The 17,884-nt window shown below is 37.5% G+C and overlaps 1 protein-coding gene across 1 annotated transcript in view; it reads left to right on the forward strand.

The window, feature by feature from the left end:
• IPO5 (importin 5) overlaps nt 1-17,884 on the forward strand; it is a 44,932-nt gene that overhangs the window by 15,241 nt on the left and 11,807 nt on the right. Inside the window, exons 7-21 of the mRNA XM_063392334.1 lie at nt 721-843; nt 930-1,050; nt 4,525-4,612; nt 7,730-7,836; nt 10,184-10,308; nt 10,398-10,487; nt 10,577-10,750; nt 10,985-11,203; nt 11,653-11,736; nt 12,431-12,563; nt 12,657-12,778; nt 13,299-13,395; nt 13,889-14,061; nt 14,489-14,600; nt 15,191-15,246. Of these exons, the coding sequence (XP_063248404.1) occupies nt 721-843; nt 930-1,050; nt 4,525-4,612; nt 7,730-7,836; nt 10,184-10,308; nt 10,398-10,487; nt 10,577-10,750; nt 10,985-11,203; nt 11,653-11,736; nt 12,431-12,563; nt 12,657-12,778; nt 13,299-13,395; nt 13,889-14,061; nt 14,489-14,600; nt 15,191-15,246 (1,824 nt within the window). The remainder of the gene's footprint in view (nt 1-720; nt 844-929; nt 1,051-4,524; nt 4,613-7,729; nt 7,837-10,183; nt 10,309-10,397; nt 10,488-10,576; nt 10,751-10,984; nt 11,204-11,652; nt 11,737-12,430; nt 12,564-12,656; nt 12,779-13,298; nt 13,396-13,888; nt 14,062-14,488; nt 14,601-15,190; nt 15,247-17,884) is intronic.

The following is a 17,884-nucleotide window of genomic DNA, read 5'->3' on the forward strand; positions in this document are numbered from 1 at the left end:
AGAGTCACTTTCTTTTAAATGGATTTTGAAGTTTGGCCAGAACTCAGTGGTTTTGCATGTTGGAGGCTCTGATGTGTGACCTTAATTCTTTCTGATTGTCTGCAGTGTTATATTTGAACATTGTGAGCCATAACTTAGTTGTAGAAAACTTGTTTTGGATGCTGCATAGTAAATCCTGTTATGGATTTATGCACACAGGTCACCATAGCAGGGTCTGACTGGGATCCTGCTGAAAGATGGAGTGAAGGCTTCTAATTAATTGTATTCCATTAGTTCTCAGGTTACAGCTTGAGCTGATGCCTCCAGAGAGAGACTACCCCAATTCATGTCTCTCAACTCTACTGTGCCACTGGTGGCCCAGTCCCCAGCCAGTTACTTCTAGCTGGTCTCTGGATTTCTTACTGGTTTTCACTGTTGTAGGGCTGATCTTCTGATGAAGTTGCTTCATTCTCTTGGAATTGTCTGCTTGATTCTTATCTTCTTCATTCTGCCTGTATCTGCTGGAATCAGCTAGTTCATTGTTAGAAGCATTAGTTTTAACAAAAGGTTTACTCTGGTCAGTTCTTGTGGCCTCAGGCTTTGGCTACTTAGCTACTAAAACTAAATGAGACTGTTCAGAGAAACAAGAATACAATTAATGAAATTCCTTCTATAACACTGGTCCTATTCATAATGTTGTTTGTTCTTATTTAATCTTATCTCCATCTTATCTTTTTATAGGCTCTAAATGATTCCTGCTACCAAAATGATGATTCTGTTCTGAAATCCCTTGTAGAAATTGCAGATTCTGTTCCTAAGTATTTACGACCACATTTAGAAGCTACTTTGCAACTAACTCTGAAGGTAAAGCTAGGAATGTTTTTTAAGAATCACTTTTTCCACCCCAAAACTTCTGTTGTAACCATTTACTCTAATCTTTTGGGTCATAGTTGTGTGCAGATGCCAGTCTCAGTAACATGCAGCGTCAGTTGGCACTTGAAGTAATTGTGGCCTTGTCAGAAACTGCTGCTGCCATGCTGAGGAGGCATACAAATATTATTGCACAAGCCAGTAAGTATTTTCCTCATTTTCTTTCTTGGAACAGTCGTCCTTTGCAGTATTAAATTGACTTTGCTGTTGGTCAGTGGCAAAACCACATCCAGCTGAGAATTTGCTGGTGCTCATAACTTAAGAAAATTCAATTCAGTGTCACCTAATGGAGTAACTCCCTTCCTATTATCACTCTTCATAAATTAATCCATGCCTATGCAGCACCAAAAATTTGAATAAAAATACAGTGGACCCTTATTAGATGTTTCCAAGGAAAACACTACTTGCATGCTTTTCTGCTGGCTTTGGAAAATTTTACTGTAACAAAAAAAAGGCATTTAGTTCTTAAGTTCTACATTTGGAGTTTGCTATGTAGGTCAGATACTCTGTGGTGCTGGCAAGTCAAGACTGAAGGAATTCAGCATGCATGTTGAGCATCAGTGGTGAGTTAAAGCCGTGAATTAAAAAATCAGATGCTGGTATAAATACATAGAAATTATCTAATTAGTCTATTTAACATGTAGATGGTAAAGTCTTTGAAGAGGCATTTTTAAAATCATGCATTATTTTTTGAAGTGCTAAAAATAAATGTCTTCTGGGCAGCACCAGCATCAATGCTGTTTGCACTGGTGTTTATTTGCCTTTTAAACCCTGCCATTGACTAGATCAGGGCACTGGCACAGCAGTGTAGCCTGCTTCTCCCTCCCTGTCACATTGGATTTGTTGAAATTCTTGCTTTTTTCCTGAAACTTGCATAAAAGGCAACTTTTGCTGTGTGCTCAGCTCAAAAATGCTACAATTTTGCTGTCTGCTTAGCTTGAGAAGAGTTGTATAGATGTCACTAAACTTATAAAACTTCTCTTGGAAAATGTTGTAAACATAAACATGGATCTGCTTGGCTGCTTTAAAATATTGACGTGAGTTTTGTTTGCTAGTAGAATAGTTTTGAAGAGGTTCTGTAGAACATGTTTTGAAATCTGTAAATTTTCAGAATGCTTGATTTTCACTCCATTGTGTACCTTGTTGGAATTATTAATGCTTGACACTTGCTGACCCCACACCATTAAAAGCTTCTTATTTATTCAGAAGAGAAGTACCTCTTAACCTCTTTAGAATGTATTCCTATTATTTAGGGTTGCTAGTTGCTGTTTAGGAATGAAATATTTCTATTAAGATAAAGAACCGTATGGGAATGAAATCCCTTTCATTTGCAATTCATCATAAAATTAGTCTTATTATTAATGTATCTCTAAGGAGAAAGACATTTATTTTGCAGAACTGGTAAAGCAGTTGTATTCAGGGAATGATAAAACGGTAGCAAAAAAGGATTGGTCTTGTCTTGGCTTTATATCTTTATTTAAAAGGCTTTCTGTTTTCATTCAACTGAGATGACTAGATACTCGCTAGATCATTTACTCACAACTAGAATTGGGAGTTAGGCAAAATTGTCATCTTGTGTTGGTTTTACTGAGTGCAGTGCTGGTTTAGGAGTGTGTCCTGTGTGCCAATTAGCTGCTCAGGAATCCACTTGGATTAAGACTTCCCTTCTTGTGCTCACAGGATTGCAGAGTTTTATTGCTCTGATAAGAAGCAGGCTTAGTGGGCTTATGCTTAACTTGTTTGTAGAAGTCTATATATTGGCAGTAATTAAATTTTGAGGGCTTGTTGCGACAATGGTGGAATTTCTATGCATGCTCTTCACTTTTTTAAAAAGTCTTTGTGAAACTACACTTACTGACAGCCACAGTCATGTAAAACATTAAGAAGAAACAAGCTGTGGGTTCTAGATATAATGATGGCCAGAGTGCATTGGATGAGAATTTGTTCTCAGCCTTGTTTGTTAATAGCAACAAACATTGACATGACTTTTTGGAGCCACAGGGCTTTTATGTTAAATGATGTTTGTCTTCCATATTCCACAGCTGTTGTGACAATCCATGGTTCTCATGTGTGTACTTACGCATGTCTGTGTCTGAAAATTTTCTGGACTGTATACTTTGGCTTTTTTTGAGGTCTAATGAGTGTATGTAAAACTTACATGTGGGCATCATGCTAGAGAGATTATAGTGTCTGTTAAATTATCTTGATAGTACATAGAAGCCCTCTGGAGGTTTTTGAAGCCATAGAATATTCCCTGTGTGAAAATACGCACCCACATCAGGCAAATAAGTCCATAATTTGATCTTTTTTTGATAATTGCCCTACAGTGCTGTCAGTGAGCAGTATTTTTTTTCTGTCATCAGTTGACCAGAAGTTTCTCATCTCTCCAGATGTGTGGTGGTGAGTTTGCCTAGGGTGTTGTCTCTGTGGTAGATTACAATAGTACAATTACATTATAAAATTCAGCAGTTGCAGCGTACTTGATCAGTTCCAGTAAATCTTACTAGCAGCATGAACAGTTACTGGATGCCTACTAGTTTTTCAGGTAGGTTGCTGTAAAGGGCAGTTACCTGTGATAGCTGTCTTCAAGATGTGTGGTGGGCTGTGCTAAAAAGATTATTGAAGGTCAAAGGCTGAGTATTTGTCTCAAACCTTTTGTTTCCAGGTCAACATGAAACTTTGTTGCATAAATGATACTAAATTCAAACAATTACTCTGAGTGATTGGTGTGTAATACAGAGTACAGAAGTGCTTCAGAGCGCCTTACTTTGCCCTGAAAGTGCAAGATAGACTTTTCACCCCTTGAGCTTCTGAAGGGCACAGCAGCTGGCAGACTTAGAGCAGACAAACCACTGTGCTCCTTCCTCGTGTGAGAACTCGTAAGAATAGGTGATTACACAGTAATTTATTGCTGTGATGAGATTGTGTAATAGTCTCTGTAGAGGTATAGAATGAGAAGAATACACAGAATCAATCTACAGAGGTACAAGTAGGAAACTCATGGATTGTAATGTGCAAGATATGTTCATTATACAAAAGAAAAATTTGCATTTGGTGGGAAAAAGGAAACCTCAAGTTCTAAACTGTGGCCTCTTTGTAAGAAAAAAGCTTAATGCTAAACAATCACTATATAAATAGTTAACCAACCAAATTTATTCTGTTAATAAAACTAAGGGTTCAGTAGTATTCTTTCGTAATTAATAGTCTCTTTCATTAGTAAATGTTCAAAGGATGATGTCAGAGTTTCAGAAAAAATAAGGGAGTATATCAGAGTTTTTAAGGCATATAATACTGGTTTTTAACTTTCAAGAATATAGAGTTTATTAACTAATTTGCTTTTTATAATTGTCATGATCTACAATATGTTTCTGAGTCTTGGTAAGTTATACACTCAAGAGTTTTTTTACTCTCAGTTTGAATGTTCTGAAAATGCTTCTCTAGCAATCAGTTCTGGATTACTGACTGATGCAGTTTGACAGACCTGGCCATTTGCTACGGGAAGAAAAGCTGGTTTTCTTCAAAAATGTTTGAAAGGAGAAAACTTGAGATTCATACTTGTTATTTGAGAATCTATTTTAAGATATCAGACTGAGTTTAAAACTGGTTTTTTTACAGTTCCTCAGATGTTAGCAATGATGGTTGACTTGGAAGAAGATGAAGATTGGGCAAATGCAGATGAGCTTGCAGATGATGATTTTGACAGGTAATTATGAAACCAGTTGTTTCAATGTGTTATCAAGGCTGTGGCTAAAGGCACATTTGAAGTGCAGAATGCAAATTCCTGTAGTGCATTACTTTTTCTTTATTCAAATAACTATTGTAATTTTGTTCCTTCAGTCGTGAGCACCTTATATGTAGGTTACTTGGGTAGTGTTCAGCAAGGAAGTAAAATATTTCAGTTTACATATTTGCTGTAATTATAGACAAGTTGCATGTCCCCATGTTTGCTGTTTTGTACTGTTGTAACTTTTCAAAGCCTTTAGCTTTTGGTTTTTCTGTCCTTTATATTACTCAGTTCAGAAGTCAGTGCCTCCTAATCCTCTAAACTGAGGGCTAATCCTGAAGTTAGCTGGAAGCCAAGTTGAAGCATATTGACCTGTTCAATCATCCACAACCAATGTCTTTGTATTTTTCTGTATCTGTGCCCTTGAAAATGTTGTTTTAGAAAAAAAGATCTCTAAGCCTTTGGAAGGATGTCATCATGTATGGCAGAATTCCTTGTTGGATTTCATCTAGTCCAAAAATACTGCAATTCTGCTATTATTTTACATCCCTTGGTATGGTAGCAATAGCTTATCTTGTGTGTTAGGCAAGAAAGATCTAAAGATGTCTGGTAATTTGGATGTGCCAATTTCTACATGCTTTGTAGCTTGCTCCAACTTTTTACCAAAATAGTGGTTTATGTACAGCATCCTGTGACATTTGCTGTTGTCCAGCTACTGTTAGAGGGAAGTGGACGAAAGCAGAAATAGGTGTAGGAGGTAACTGTCTCCACACTTACATAAAGACATGGATGTTCGTTTACCAGTCTAGACAAATGTTTGACATACTTGGCTCATCCAGACTTAGATGTAATTAGTGTTTTGAGACAATTTATCTCAGAACACTTAGAGATCTTCCCAGGAAAATAGACAATAGAAGAGATATTCATTTACCCTGAGCTGTAAAGCAACTTCTAGCAGATGGCAGGCATGTAAAGGCACCTGTAGAACTGATGCATAGGAATTTATGGAATAATCTGTTTAATCTTTGCCTTACTTGAAATAATCTTTTTAGTTCACTTTGATTATGAAATTGAAAGTGAACTGTCCTTTTTTCTCTCCTTCACATAGTAGACCATACCCTTTTAGCCTGTTTCCTCAGTGCTGAAATTTTGCTATACAGGTGTCAGATACCACCACTACATTCAGGTTTGTTAAGTATTTGAATCTTTTCAGTCAATAAAATTTCAAGGGGGAATAGAATATTCAAGTTCATATCCTTATCAAGCCGCTCAGGGTGTGGAAATTTATTCAGATGGCATGCTTTAGGCAGCTTAGTAAGTATGCTGAATCATGCACTTGAGGCATGCCATTCTCTCTTTATTGTCAGCAGAGTAACTTTGTTCTTCTCAATACAACTTAGCTGACTATGGATTTTGTAATGAAAATTTTCCTTTTCTTTGTTAGAAGTCACAAGTAGAGTGAGCACAGATCAGAAAACAAGTTATGCTTGACAACCTTAGCCCTAAGGAGCTCCTTTGGCCCTAGAAGTACTAGGAGAGCTTGAGGCTTAGACACAAACTACTGGACATGAGCTGGTCTCTGGTGATCTTGTGTGTGAGGGCAGTTCTTCTTTTAGCAGGGTCACTCCTAGTGCTGCTATGTGCTTCCCACCATTGAAACTCACCTTTGTGCAGAGCTCAGTGGATGATGTGCATGCTGACGTCTCCTGGTGCTTGAGAGTTTGTGGTTTCATAAGAAGACTGAAATTTTTGTGCAGTCCCAGGAACACGCTAATGATCGTCAGGCTGCGCCCTAGTTAGGGTGTGTTCAGATCTGATTAAAGGGGGATGTGAGTCAGCCCACACAAAAGCAGCAGGGAATACTTTAGCATTTCCAGTTTTTTGTTGTTCCAACTTCATAAAGGAGTGAAATTCTAAAGGAGGAAAAGATTAAACCGACTTCCTCTTTTCTTGGCAAAAGCCTTGCAAACATTAGAGGGGAGATATGTGGTCATTTTTGTGAGATAAACTGTCTTTATTTCTTGAAACTGTATGTGTGAATTAATGGTGGGAAGAAAGCTCAAGGAGTGGAATTTCAGATGAAAGCTGCTATTAACTTCAGTGAGTTTGCTGCGGTTTAGCTCTGTGTGCCCATGATCACATGGTGATGTGTCTGTTTATTTGAACATGAGTAATCTGAGGAACAAATACAATGCTGTCAATATCTTTTCACAATCACCTTTGTTCACCGCATGTGCATTTCTTGATTATTTGTGGTTTTACTGAGACTTGGGGATTCAAGCATAGTAATTTGAAGACCTATTTCTGACCCAGCTGACTGAAACTTTAAAGAAGAGGGAGATTGATCCCTTTCTGAACCATTACTTGGTTTTTTCTTCGTCGTGGGTGTCTAGGATGGACTGTAATAACCTTGAGTTACAGTCTGGGTATGACTGGCAGTGTAGTAATAGTAGTTATCTGTGTCCTGGAAACTTTCTTGGTTTTTGTGGGGAGTAATTCCATTGGGTGGGACAAATCATTTTGCACAGATAATGTTGGGCTATTTTAAGTTCTGTAACTGGCCATGGGTCACAAATTCCTCACCTGGATTAGATGTTTTCTGCCTGAGTCATTGTCAAGAGACCATGCTACTGAGTACAGCCACACAAGAAAGGTCTCTTGTGTGCCAAAGTTTGAATTCTGCTGATTCACCTGAATCATAGCGAGTCTGAACTGGTTTATGTTCTCATGATAAAAAGGCAATGGGTAATATTATTGCTTCATTCATTGCAAATTTAGTTTCAGCTTTCTAGGTGTGTGTAACTTCTGTGTAATTCAATCTGTACCTTTGGATCTAGTGCTAGTAACACTCAAGTTTCTTTGGTAGTAGACTTAATCAGTGGCCTGCAGATAACAAATGTTCCAGTGAATAGTAAATAACTATTTTGTGACTGATGCGTGTGTTTTTACATTTGGGTATCGTTTATTTACTTAAAGAGGCTGATGTTTTAAGATGGCAAAAGTTTGAAGACTAGAACTGCAGGGAAGAGCACTCTGTTGGACTGCTTGTTTTATTGCAGATATCAAACCACTGATATTTGTGTAATCGATATTTAGCAATGCAGTGGCTGGTGAGAGTGCGCTGGACAGGATGGCCTGTGGCCTTGGAGGGAAACTTGTTTTGCCTATGATTAAAGAACATATTATGCAAATGCTTCAGAATCGTAAGTAACTGCATATTCTTCTAATATTTTTTAACAGTTCTGTCCTTCGCAGGAACTTTAATACCTCTTAAGTCTTCATGTTTAGCTACTTGATACATTATTATACATTTCCACTTTTGATCTCAGCAGCAAAAACTGTAAATGCTGTGAACTTGAAAGTTTATACCCTTTCTTAGACCAATTTCTTAAACTTGCGTAGAGTGCATTACATCATCTTTTTCTGGTACATGGACAGCTGAGCAGAGATGTCATAAAAAATATATACAGGTTTTTTTAAAACACTGGGAGTTACGTAAAACACGGGAAGACTTGGAGTTTTTCTTTTTCAAAATACTCTCTCTAAATCCCTAAACAGACCCTTAAGTTTGTCTAAAGTGCCACGTGTTTTTCTGTAGCTCGGTGGTTTTGCATCTTCAGTAGTGCTGTATTTAATTGAAATTCTAATACATTACAGTTCAGAGGGGAAAAGTCGTAGTTTTCTTCCCCCCTGGAATTTGATGGACAGAAGTCCATTGGTAGGCTGTCTGTCTTTTTGGTATGTTGATTTTAATACTTGTTTAATGAGGTGTTTCTGTATATTCTTATCAGTGGTTTTGTATGCTTCTTTTCCTCTTAAAATACCTGTAAAGTCTGCTCAGCCAGTGATTCAAAAAAATACTGTGCATTGCTTTCATGTGCTTTCACTTGACCTGTGCTTTGAGCCTTTGGAGTAGAAGATAATGCAGAAGTTCTGGGTACTACTTCTGCCTTTGTGGTTTAAAACCCAGTCCAGAAAAGGCTGTTAGCATTTTGGGTATGGAACAGAGGGCTACTCAAGGTAACACCTGTGTGGGAACACTTACAAAATCTGTTTGGAATAAAGGGGGTTTTTTATAAAGGAAGTTTTATTAATGAAAGGAGCTAACCTGACCCAATGTTGGTAGCTTCTAGTCTAGCAACTGGATAATTTTGTAGTGCATTCAGAGAAGTGTGGAGTCTAATCCTGAAAGACCTAACTCCTGTGAAGGGGAGATCATGCAGTTCATGCCTGATGCTTGTTTTCTTGTGGGTCAGAGCTGTCCATAACCATTAATACTATTTGGAGAAGGGAAATGCAAAAGATGTTGTTTGGATTGGAAGCTCTCACTGGTAGGGACTTGGGAGGAAAGATGAAGACACTTTGATTAAAACATTGACTCTCAAAAGTCAAACTTTTCCTTCTCCTATCCCCTCTTTCTTACAAATATTTATTGAAATAATAATTTAAGACTTTGGAGTTTCAATTGGTTGGCCAGATGGTGCAAAGAAGATTGTGTTTCATTTTGTAGATTCATTAATTTCAAGTTTGGAATACATGCTAACAGTAATGCAGTGGGAGTCACAAGGTGTAGGCTTAACTAGGAGCATCTAATGAACTGAAACAGCACAAAAGAAGCTTTTCTGTTGTACCTTCTGTCAAGATGATACTTGATCGCATCCTGGTCAGGCAGAAGTTTGAGTGTCAGGATTCTACTGCTCTGAATTGTGATGTTCTTCATTCCAGGAATGTAATATGTTACTAGCAATAATGAAATATTGCGCTGTTTTGGGAGATAAGTTCTTTAACGTGCCTTTCCCGTAGGTCATGTGGTAAACCTGTTTATTCCTTTGGCTTTCTCTTCTGTAATCCCAGTGATTTCTAGCGAAGAGAAAGATTTTTGTAAAAAAGAAATAAAAGAAATTGGAGTTTTTCACGTGTTGCTCAATAAAAAAGAGAGAGGGGCATGAAAGATTCACTTCAACAATACCCGCTAACCTGAGAATAAGCTAACATGACTTGGATGTGGGGAAAGTTTACATCATTAGTGGAATGTTATTCTTCTTACAGCCTTGAGAAACTGCTGAAAAGTTTAGTACCAATCATTTATTTGTTTTAAATTCAGATGTTGTTTGAGTCATTAGACCTTTTCCTTGGAGAAGATATGGGCTCTTCCAATGATACTAAAACAGAAAAAAGATGGGTAAGAGGGAAATGAAAATATTAAAAATACTGTCCTGATGTTTGCCTGGTCAGCTCATTTAATTAAAATGTAGTTCCCAGGTATTAGTACTATGTATGTACTTGTATCAGCAGTTAAGAATTCTTTTTTCTAGGTCTGGATTTGGCCTGGATTAGACACTCAATTTTTTGTGCATCTCTGGAAGTATGTATGAGAAAAATGGAAAAGTATTTAGCAAATCAAGTAGATGCATTAACTTCCCTTCCATCTCCTGTTCTTCACTCTGCCTCCTCCTGTGTCCGGCAGCCCCTGCAAAGAAAAGGTGATCCATCTTTGTGGTTCTTGTTGGTTTCCAAAATGAATAACAGTTCATTTTCACTCTTCTGTAGCTGACTGGAAGTACAGGCATGCTGGCTTGATGGCACTCTCTGCCATCGGAGAAGGTTGCCATCAACAGATGGAGGGAATTTTAAATGAAATCGTTAATTTCGTTTTGCTATTCCTTCAGGATCCTGTGAGTATAGCTCTAGTAATTATTTCAAAATGTTTTCACTTCTGCTCTCACAACTGCTTGTTAACTGTTTGAGGGAAATACTTTTTCAGCATCCCAGAGTAAGATACGCCGCTTGTAACGCTGTTGGACAAATGGCAACTGACTTTGCACCTGGGTTTCAAAAGAAATTTCATGAGAAGGCAAGTAGTAGAGTAGTAGGGAAAAAAAAGTGGTAGAATTGTGTCCCCTTCAGAAACTTGTTGTCTGAAAAGGAGCATTTTTTTCTCAGGTGATAGGAGCTCTTCTACAAACCATGGAGGATCAAGGCAGCCAGCGTGTTCAAGCCCATGCAGCTGCAGCACTCATAAACTTCACCGAAGATTGTCCCAAGTCACTGCTTATTCCATATTTGGATAATCTAGTGAAGCATCTTCATTCCATTATGGTGATAAAATTACAAGAGGTATAATACACTGAACAAGTTGTTTGATAGAGGGTAACCTTGTTACATAGACAGAATAAGTATAGCTGAACTAAGACCTCAGAAATGAGCCAGGATACATATCTGCTGATGTTGGTCTAAACTGGCGAGAATTAGCATATGTGCAAGAGCAGATTTTTACATTTGGCATGCTTTTAAGTAAAATGTGTGCTTTAACACTTTAAAGAATAACACTTTATTCTTCCTCTTTCCAAGTTGATACAGAAAGGCACTAAGCTCGTTTTGGAGCAAGTTGTGACTTCAATTGCATCAGTTGCAGATACAGTGGAGGAGAAGTTTGTTCCCTATTATGATTTGTTTATGCCCTCCTTAAAACACATTGTTGAAAATGCTGTTCAGAAGGAATTAAGACTTCTACGAGGAAAGACTATTGAATGCATCAGTCTAATTGGTCTTGCTGTTGGCAAAGAAAAGGTAAGTTTAGATTTTACATAATGGTCTAAATATATTTTTAAATGCCTTTGTTTTTTGTGGTATTAGCACTAAATTAATATAATCACTTGCTAAACATACAGCTATACTGTTGCTGATTTCTGTGCTTGTCTTTCTGTTTCTGAGGTGACTGTTGCTGCTTAGGTTCACAAATTTGCAATAGAATCTTACTGTTGCTTAAGTAATTCTTGTCACACTGAAAAATGTTGAAAGCAAGAAATTTGTCTTCCTTTGAGAGTTTTTTTTGCTTTAAGAGAAATGACATAGTATCTTGTTTAGGCAGTGTCAAGAGCAAAATTTATGCAGTTCAAAAGAAACTCGGTATAATTTTGCATGTGGATGCCTGAAAAAGTTTAATTTAAGTGAACATTTAAGTCTAAGAGATAGCATCTTAATTTGCCTTTAAAAACGTAGTTGTTTGCTGTATCTAGTTTATGCAGGATGCATCAGATGTAATGCAGCTATTATTGAAGACACAGACAGACTTCAGTGATCTAGAAGATGATGATCCACAGGTATGTTAAAATCGTGTCTTTGTAGCTCATTGGTATTAAAAACGTTTTTTGTGTACGTGATGTTTCTGCCCCCTCCCTGGCCCTTCAGGCTAATTGTCCAGCCTGTCTTACAAAACTTGACACTGAGATGGCCCTAGAATCTTTCACAGAAGCGTGGTTAGGAAATGAGACTTCCAGGACCTATATTTGCAGAAGAAATTTGAGCTTGCTGTCACCTTCTTATAAATAGATCAACAAGACTTGTTAAGCAGCTGTTCTAATGAACAGAGAGCTATTTTAACTTGTATATTTGAAAACAAATACTCCTCTGGAAACATAGTACTGTACCCTTTCTTACTTTTTTTCTCTATTTTACCATTCTCAGGAATGTGGCTTGGTAGTATTGTTTAAATCTGGGACATATTTCAGAAAAATATTATTTTTTAGAACAAGCAGTTGCAATGCAATCAGGAATCTTAATAGCAACTTTGATCAGAGGTGCTGCCAAGGTGTTGTTAGACTTGGGATGGCTTTTTAAAGATGCATTTTTATGTGGATTGCATGTTGAATTACTTCTCTTTGAAATAAGCTTTAAGGACTGCTGGCAAATTCTTTTCAGAAGTCCTATTGTGTAATGTATTTCTCTTATGCTTTCCTTTTATGTATGCATTAAAATAAAATGTGAGACATGAAAATTCTGCCTTCTCTTTTCTAGATTTCTTACATGATCTCTGCATGGGCCAGAATGTGTAAAATTCTTGGAAAGGAATTTCAGCAGTACCTCCCTGTTGTCATGGGACCTTTAATGAAGACTGCATCCATTAAACCTGAAGTAGCTCTTTTAGACAGTAGGTTTAAGATGATGTTTTGCTTGAAAAGTATACTGAAATGAATGATTTTGTAGCACTTTTAGATTATTTTTCCTCCCCTCTGTATAACAGCACAAGATATGGAGAATATGAGTGATGATGATGGTTGGGAATTTGTAAACATAGGCGATCAGCAGAGTTTTGGAATTAAAACTGCAGGTCTTGAAGAAAAAGCAACTGCATGCCAAATGCTGGTGAGTAATAAAACAGTTTTGGTGATCTGTGTTTCTGGTCAATCAAGTCTGAAGCCAAAGTCTGTAACCAAAGCACTGTGTTTTTGTCTCACATGAAAGAGTTTTTTGGGTGATAGTGCGTAGTTTCGATTACAGGACATTTGGTTGTGTGTGGTTTACTCAATTAAAAATAGTTTGTTTAGTTAGGAGCTTAAAATTTTTAAAATGAACAGATGGTTTTCCTTTATTAGGAAAACTTAAGAAGTTGGATATGTTAAAAAGTAGTACTTTTTTGGAAATATTGCTGTTTTGGAATTTGGTTTGAAAATCACATCCATGCCCTAAGAGTGAGAACTCATGCTGCTATCAGGGTTTCTCAGATTACCATAACTGAGGGGGAAGGTAAATGGAATATTAAAAGGTTTTTTAATATAAACTAAAAAAAGTTGCACTTTTACAACAATCTCCCTCTCATCTTTACATAGTTGAAAAATATAAGTATTTTCCCTTAAAAGAGGCATATCTGTGCTCTATTTTTCAGGTTTGCTATGCAAAAGAGCTAAAAGAAGGATTTGTGGAATACACAGAGCAAGTTGTAAAGCTGATGGTTCCATTGTTGAAGTTCTATTTCCATGATGATATCCTATTAACAAATTCCACTGTGAAAACGGAAACCTAGAATCAAAATTGTGCTTGCTGTTTTCTTAAATGAATTGAAAGTGTTAGTGTTAAAATAGTCTGTGACTTTATAGCAGAAATGGTTAAGAATATGCTCTGAGTGTAGCAGAGAATGTTGGTTTATACATCCTATTTTAGGCAATGTATTCCTACCTTTCCCCCTAGCTTCTTTTTAAATAACCAGTCAGTAGAAAAAGTGATGTTAGTGTAACAGAGCAGAAGAGAACTTGAACAGCTTTTCTGTCATGGCCTGAAACAGGCTTGAAGTCACTTCTAAATAGCAGACAGCATAATTTTCCTATGATTTAATCTATATCTAATTAAGAAATCAAATGCATGCATTGTAATGAAATGAGTTTCAGGTAGAAAACTAAGAACTTTGTTATGGTGGTGGGCTCTTAAATTCTGAGCACTCTGTTGGTGTTGATTGCTGTATTTCCTTAATAATGGCACGTGTCCGAGTGGCAGCAGCAGAGTCGATGCCCCTCCTTCTGGAATGTGCCAGGGTTCGTGGGCCGGAGTACCTCACGCAGATGTGGCACTTCATGTGTGATGCTCTCATCAAAGCCATTGGGACAGAGCCAGAGTCTGATGTCCTCTCAGAAATAATGCATTCTTTTGCAAAGGTAGTGTTCTTAGAAATTTCATGGCATTGCTGTTTGTAGCTTTTTGAAATAAGAACAGACATGTTCAGTGTTCCTTTAAATGGCTTGAATAAACGCAAGGTTTCCTCTACAGGAAATTTGTTGTGACAATAAAGGTTGTTATAGCTGATGGAAAAAGTTCTATTTTCTTTTGCAAGAATACCAAAGTATTAACCTAAGACAATTACCAATTTTTTTTCATTTTAATCATCCAAATTATGGATATGGAATGTACAGTGCTACTATGCTTTACTTGTATAATTTGAGCATTTATTACAGTATGACTGTTCTAATATTATTCCTACTAGTGATCCAGAGCATGTATTAATATTCTTTGTGTGCTTAGATTTTGTTAAAACTGCTCATGTTAAATTTTCAAGCTGAAAAAATGGTTGTTTTATTTCACAAGTGCATTGAGGTAATGGGAGATGGATGCCTTAACAACGAACACTTTGAAGAACTTGGAGGAATACTGAAAGAAAAACTAGAAGAGCACTTTAAAAATCAAGAATTAAGACAGGGTAGGTTAACACAAAACCTATGTTGTGGCTGTTCCTTCAAGCAGAACTTCTAATTATTTCTGAACACAGGGAAAAAAAACTTTTTAGATTTCATTGATTTGTATATTTATGTGGAGTAATTGGACTGTGAACTAATAGAATCCATGAGTTGTATTTGTAAGCTCTTGGAGGATGAAAATGGCATCATTTTCAGCAATACTGTAATTTAATCAAAAGTTAATGAACAGATTTACTTGAATGACAGTGCACATCCATGGTGTTATCATTTCCATGGGTTTTTTCATCTGAAGTCTTGGCAGTTTTCTCAAAGCAATAGTTTCTCATTTCTAAGCACTTTTCTTGTCTTTGTGGAGAAGCTGGTGTGTTTGTTTCTATTTCATGTGCATTTTTACACATTCATAAACTGAGCTGTCCTGTACTTCATCCTTTTCTGTAAAGATTTTTTGAAGCTTCTTGAAAATGGAAAATTCCTGTTGCATCTTCAGCTGTTTTCTGTTTTCTAAATTTCCTTCTGCATAATTTTTCCCTTTCACAGGCTTCTTATGTAGTTATAGAAAGATAGTGATTTAATGTTATTTTTTTTAATTTAGTAAAAAGACAAGATGAAGACTATGATGAACAAGTTGAAGAGTCATTACAAGATGAAGTAAGTTAGTTTGAAGAGGTTTTCTACTCATCAAGCACCTGGATGGAAATATTGCACAAATATGCTTTCTACTCGTTTGGGGCATAGTGCATCCTTAGAGTTATTTCTTCATAGAAGAATCTTGTTACCATAGTCCTTCAAAACTTTCAGTAAGAAATGGGTCACACTACATTTGTGAATTAGAAAATATGAAAGGTTTCCTTGTCTGATATGCTGAAGTAAGAAGTTCAGGGTATAGTTTATTTTCTTAATCTGCCCAAACAATTCTTGGATGACATTAACGCTGATACAGATTTGGCAGCAGACTATTTAATTACAGAATACACTGAGTTGGAAGGGGTCCACGAGGATCATCGACTCCATCTCCTGCCCCTGCACAAGGCATCCCAAGAATCATGTGCCTGAGAGCATTATCCAAATACTTTGTGAGCTGTCAGGCTGGTGCTGTGACCACTTCCCTGGGAAAACCTTTCCTGACACAACTTGAGGCCATTCCTTTGGTCCTGTCACTGTCACCACAGAGAAGAGATCAGTGCCTGCCCCTCCTCTTCCCCCAGTGAGGAAGCTGTAGACTGCAATGAGGTCGTCCCTTGGGTCTAGCCTTGCTGCCTTGCATTTCCTTTGAGCCTTACAAGCTGGGTGGCTCTTAACCTTGGGCCTCTATACCTCTGGTCCCAAGACATCTGGTGTGTCATGTCAGGAGCCTGTCTCAAAAAGAATAGCCCAAAAACAGTATCAGAAAAGGACAGCAGGATAAAGAGCTGCCATCATGTGTTTGTGTATGAGGGAATACCAAAGTGGCTACTTAACTACTTATACACTAAGGTACCAAATTGCATTAATAGTTTAAAGTGGAGGTGATTGTAGAAGAGAGACAATAATTTTATGAAATCATTATTAGTATGGAGAGAAAGAGCAATAATGGATGACTGCTGCTTATAACATGAGACAAAGGATGCTTAGTAAATTTAAGAGACTGTTTTGCTTCACAATACAAGTATGAAGCTTGATCACATGAGTTTAACCTGTATGCAGACTCCAGGGCTCACACACAGTAAATACTGTCCTAAATAACAGTGCGGTTCTTGAGCCTCTTTTTAGACCTTTTAGAATTAGGCCAGAATCTATCCAAGAGGATAGATTTTGGTTGTCTCCAGGACCCTTTTATTTCCTATGTGTCACTTCACTGAAGGAAAATGCAAGCAGGTGGCAGTTTCACAAAAGCTGAGTCCCTATTCTGCAACAGAGTTGCAAGGCATTTTTAAAAATGTTCTAATGTTGGCTGATTTTTCTGTAAATTCTGGAGAAAGACTTAACTGCATTACCCTGTGAAAGAAGGGACGGGGTGAGGACGTCACTTGCTATATGAAGAGAATTAACAAATGAGTAATGTTTGGATATATATACACCTTTGGTCTCAGAGTATGTTTATGTAGCCCTTACCTCAAGGTAACAGAAATATAAGAAGCCCAGAAGTCACAGAAGTTTTTCAAACAGTAGTTTCAGATCCAGCCCTCAGTTTAGCAACTACTAAACTGCTGATGTGGTAGAGAGCAGAAGACATACACCAAGCAAGAGTAACATTCTCTTCCCCAAGCTTCTGTTACCAACTATTGGTCAACAGGCAGCACTGGGCTAGGTGGACCTTGTGGTGTGCTGCAGCAGTTCTCTACCTCTTAATGTCATTGTGTGCATGTTCCAGGGGTCCTGCTTGAGTTGTGCCTTGGCGACGGAGAAATTGGCTCACTAGGAAGGGTTTAAATGTCTGGTTGTGGGAAGCTGCCTGTTCCACAAGAAATAGTTACTAGTTTGTCACCAGAAGGTGAGAAAGGTGAAGGTCACTAGGGACCAGAAATTAGCTGTACTATTCCCTGCCTGTTCAAGTATAAACTGGTTAAAGGGACCATACTGAGTACAACAGAAGTTGCTGTGAAAGAAAGTTAAGTGTTTTCCAGCATAAGTGTGTCCAGGGAATAATCCTCACCTGTATATATAAGCTGAATTTATAGTTCCGAGGTAAAGCTCTTTATTTGACCAGTTTGATGTATTAACAAGGGCAAGCTGAAAAATTAATTTAAACAACAAGAGGAGGAGAACAGTATTTGTTGTATTTTTGCCACAATCTTTATCACAAGTCCAGTTATCCATTTACTTTTCCATAAAAGCTTCTTATGGTATCTGTAAGGTACAGAAGAGGGAAATGGCCTTTTACCTTCTGTAAAGGGAACCCATTGAAGCAGTAAACTTGCACAAGACAGTTTTGTCTTGATCTGATTTTTCTGTCCTTGAAATAAACCTGCAAGTCCTAGCCAACTGAGTTCTAGCAATCCACTTAGATTTTTAAGAAGGGTGAAACGGGGGACTCCTGGATCTACCAGTCTGTCTCTCTCTGTGCTCAGTACAATCACTGAACACATTTTCCTGGCAGCTGTGAAAGACAGGGAGGTGATTAGACACAGCTGATACAGCTTCCAAAATGCAAATCATGCCTGATTAATTTAGTGGGTTCTGTGATGGAGTGACTGTATTGATGGATTAAGGAAGAACAACTGATGTCACCTGTCTTGACTTCTGTAAGGCCTTTAAGAGGGTCCCACTTGTCACTAATCTGAGGAGATCCGTATTTGATGAATTCAGC

Source organism: Prinia subflava, chromosome 3 (genome assembly GCF_021018805.1).
Source record: "Prinia subflava isolate CZ2003 ecotype Zambia chromosome 3, Cam_Psub_1.2, whole genome shotgun sequence".
Taxonomy (NCBI): Eukaryota; Metazoa; Chordata; class Aves; order Passeriformes; family Cisticolidae; genus Prinia; species Prinia subflava.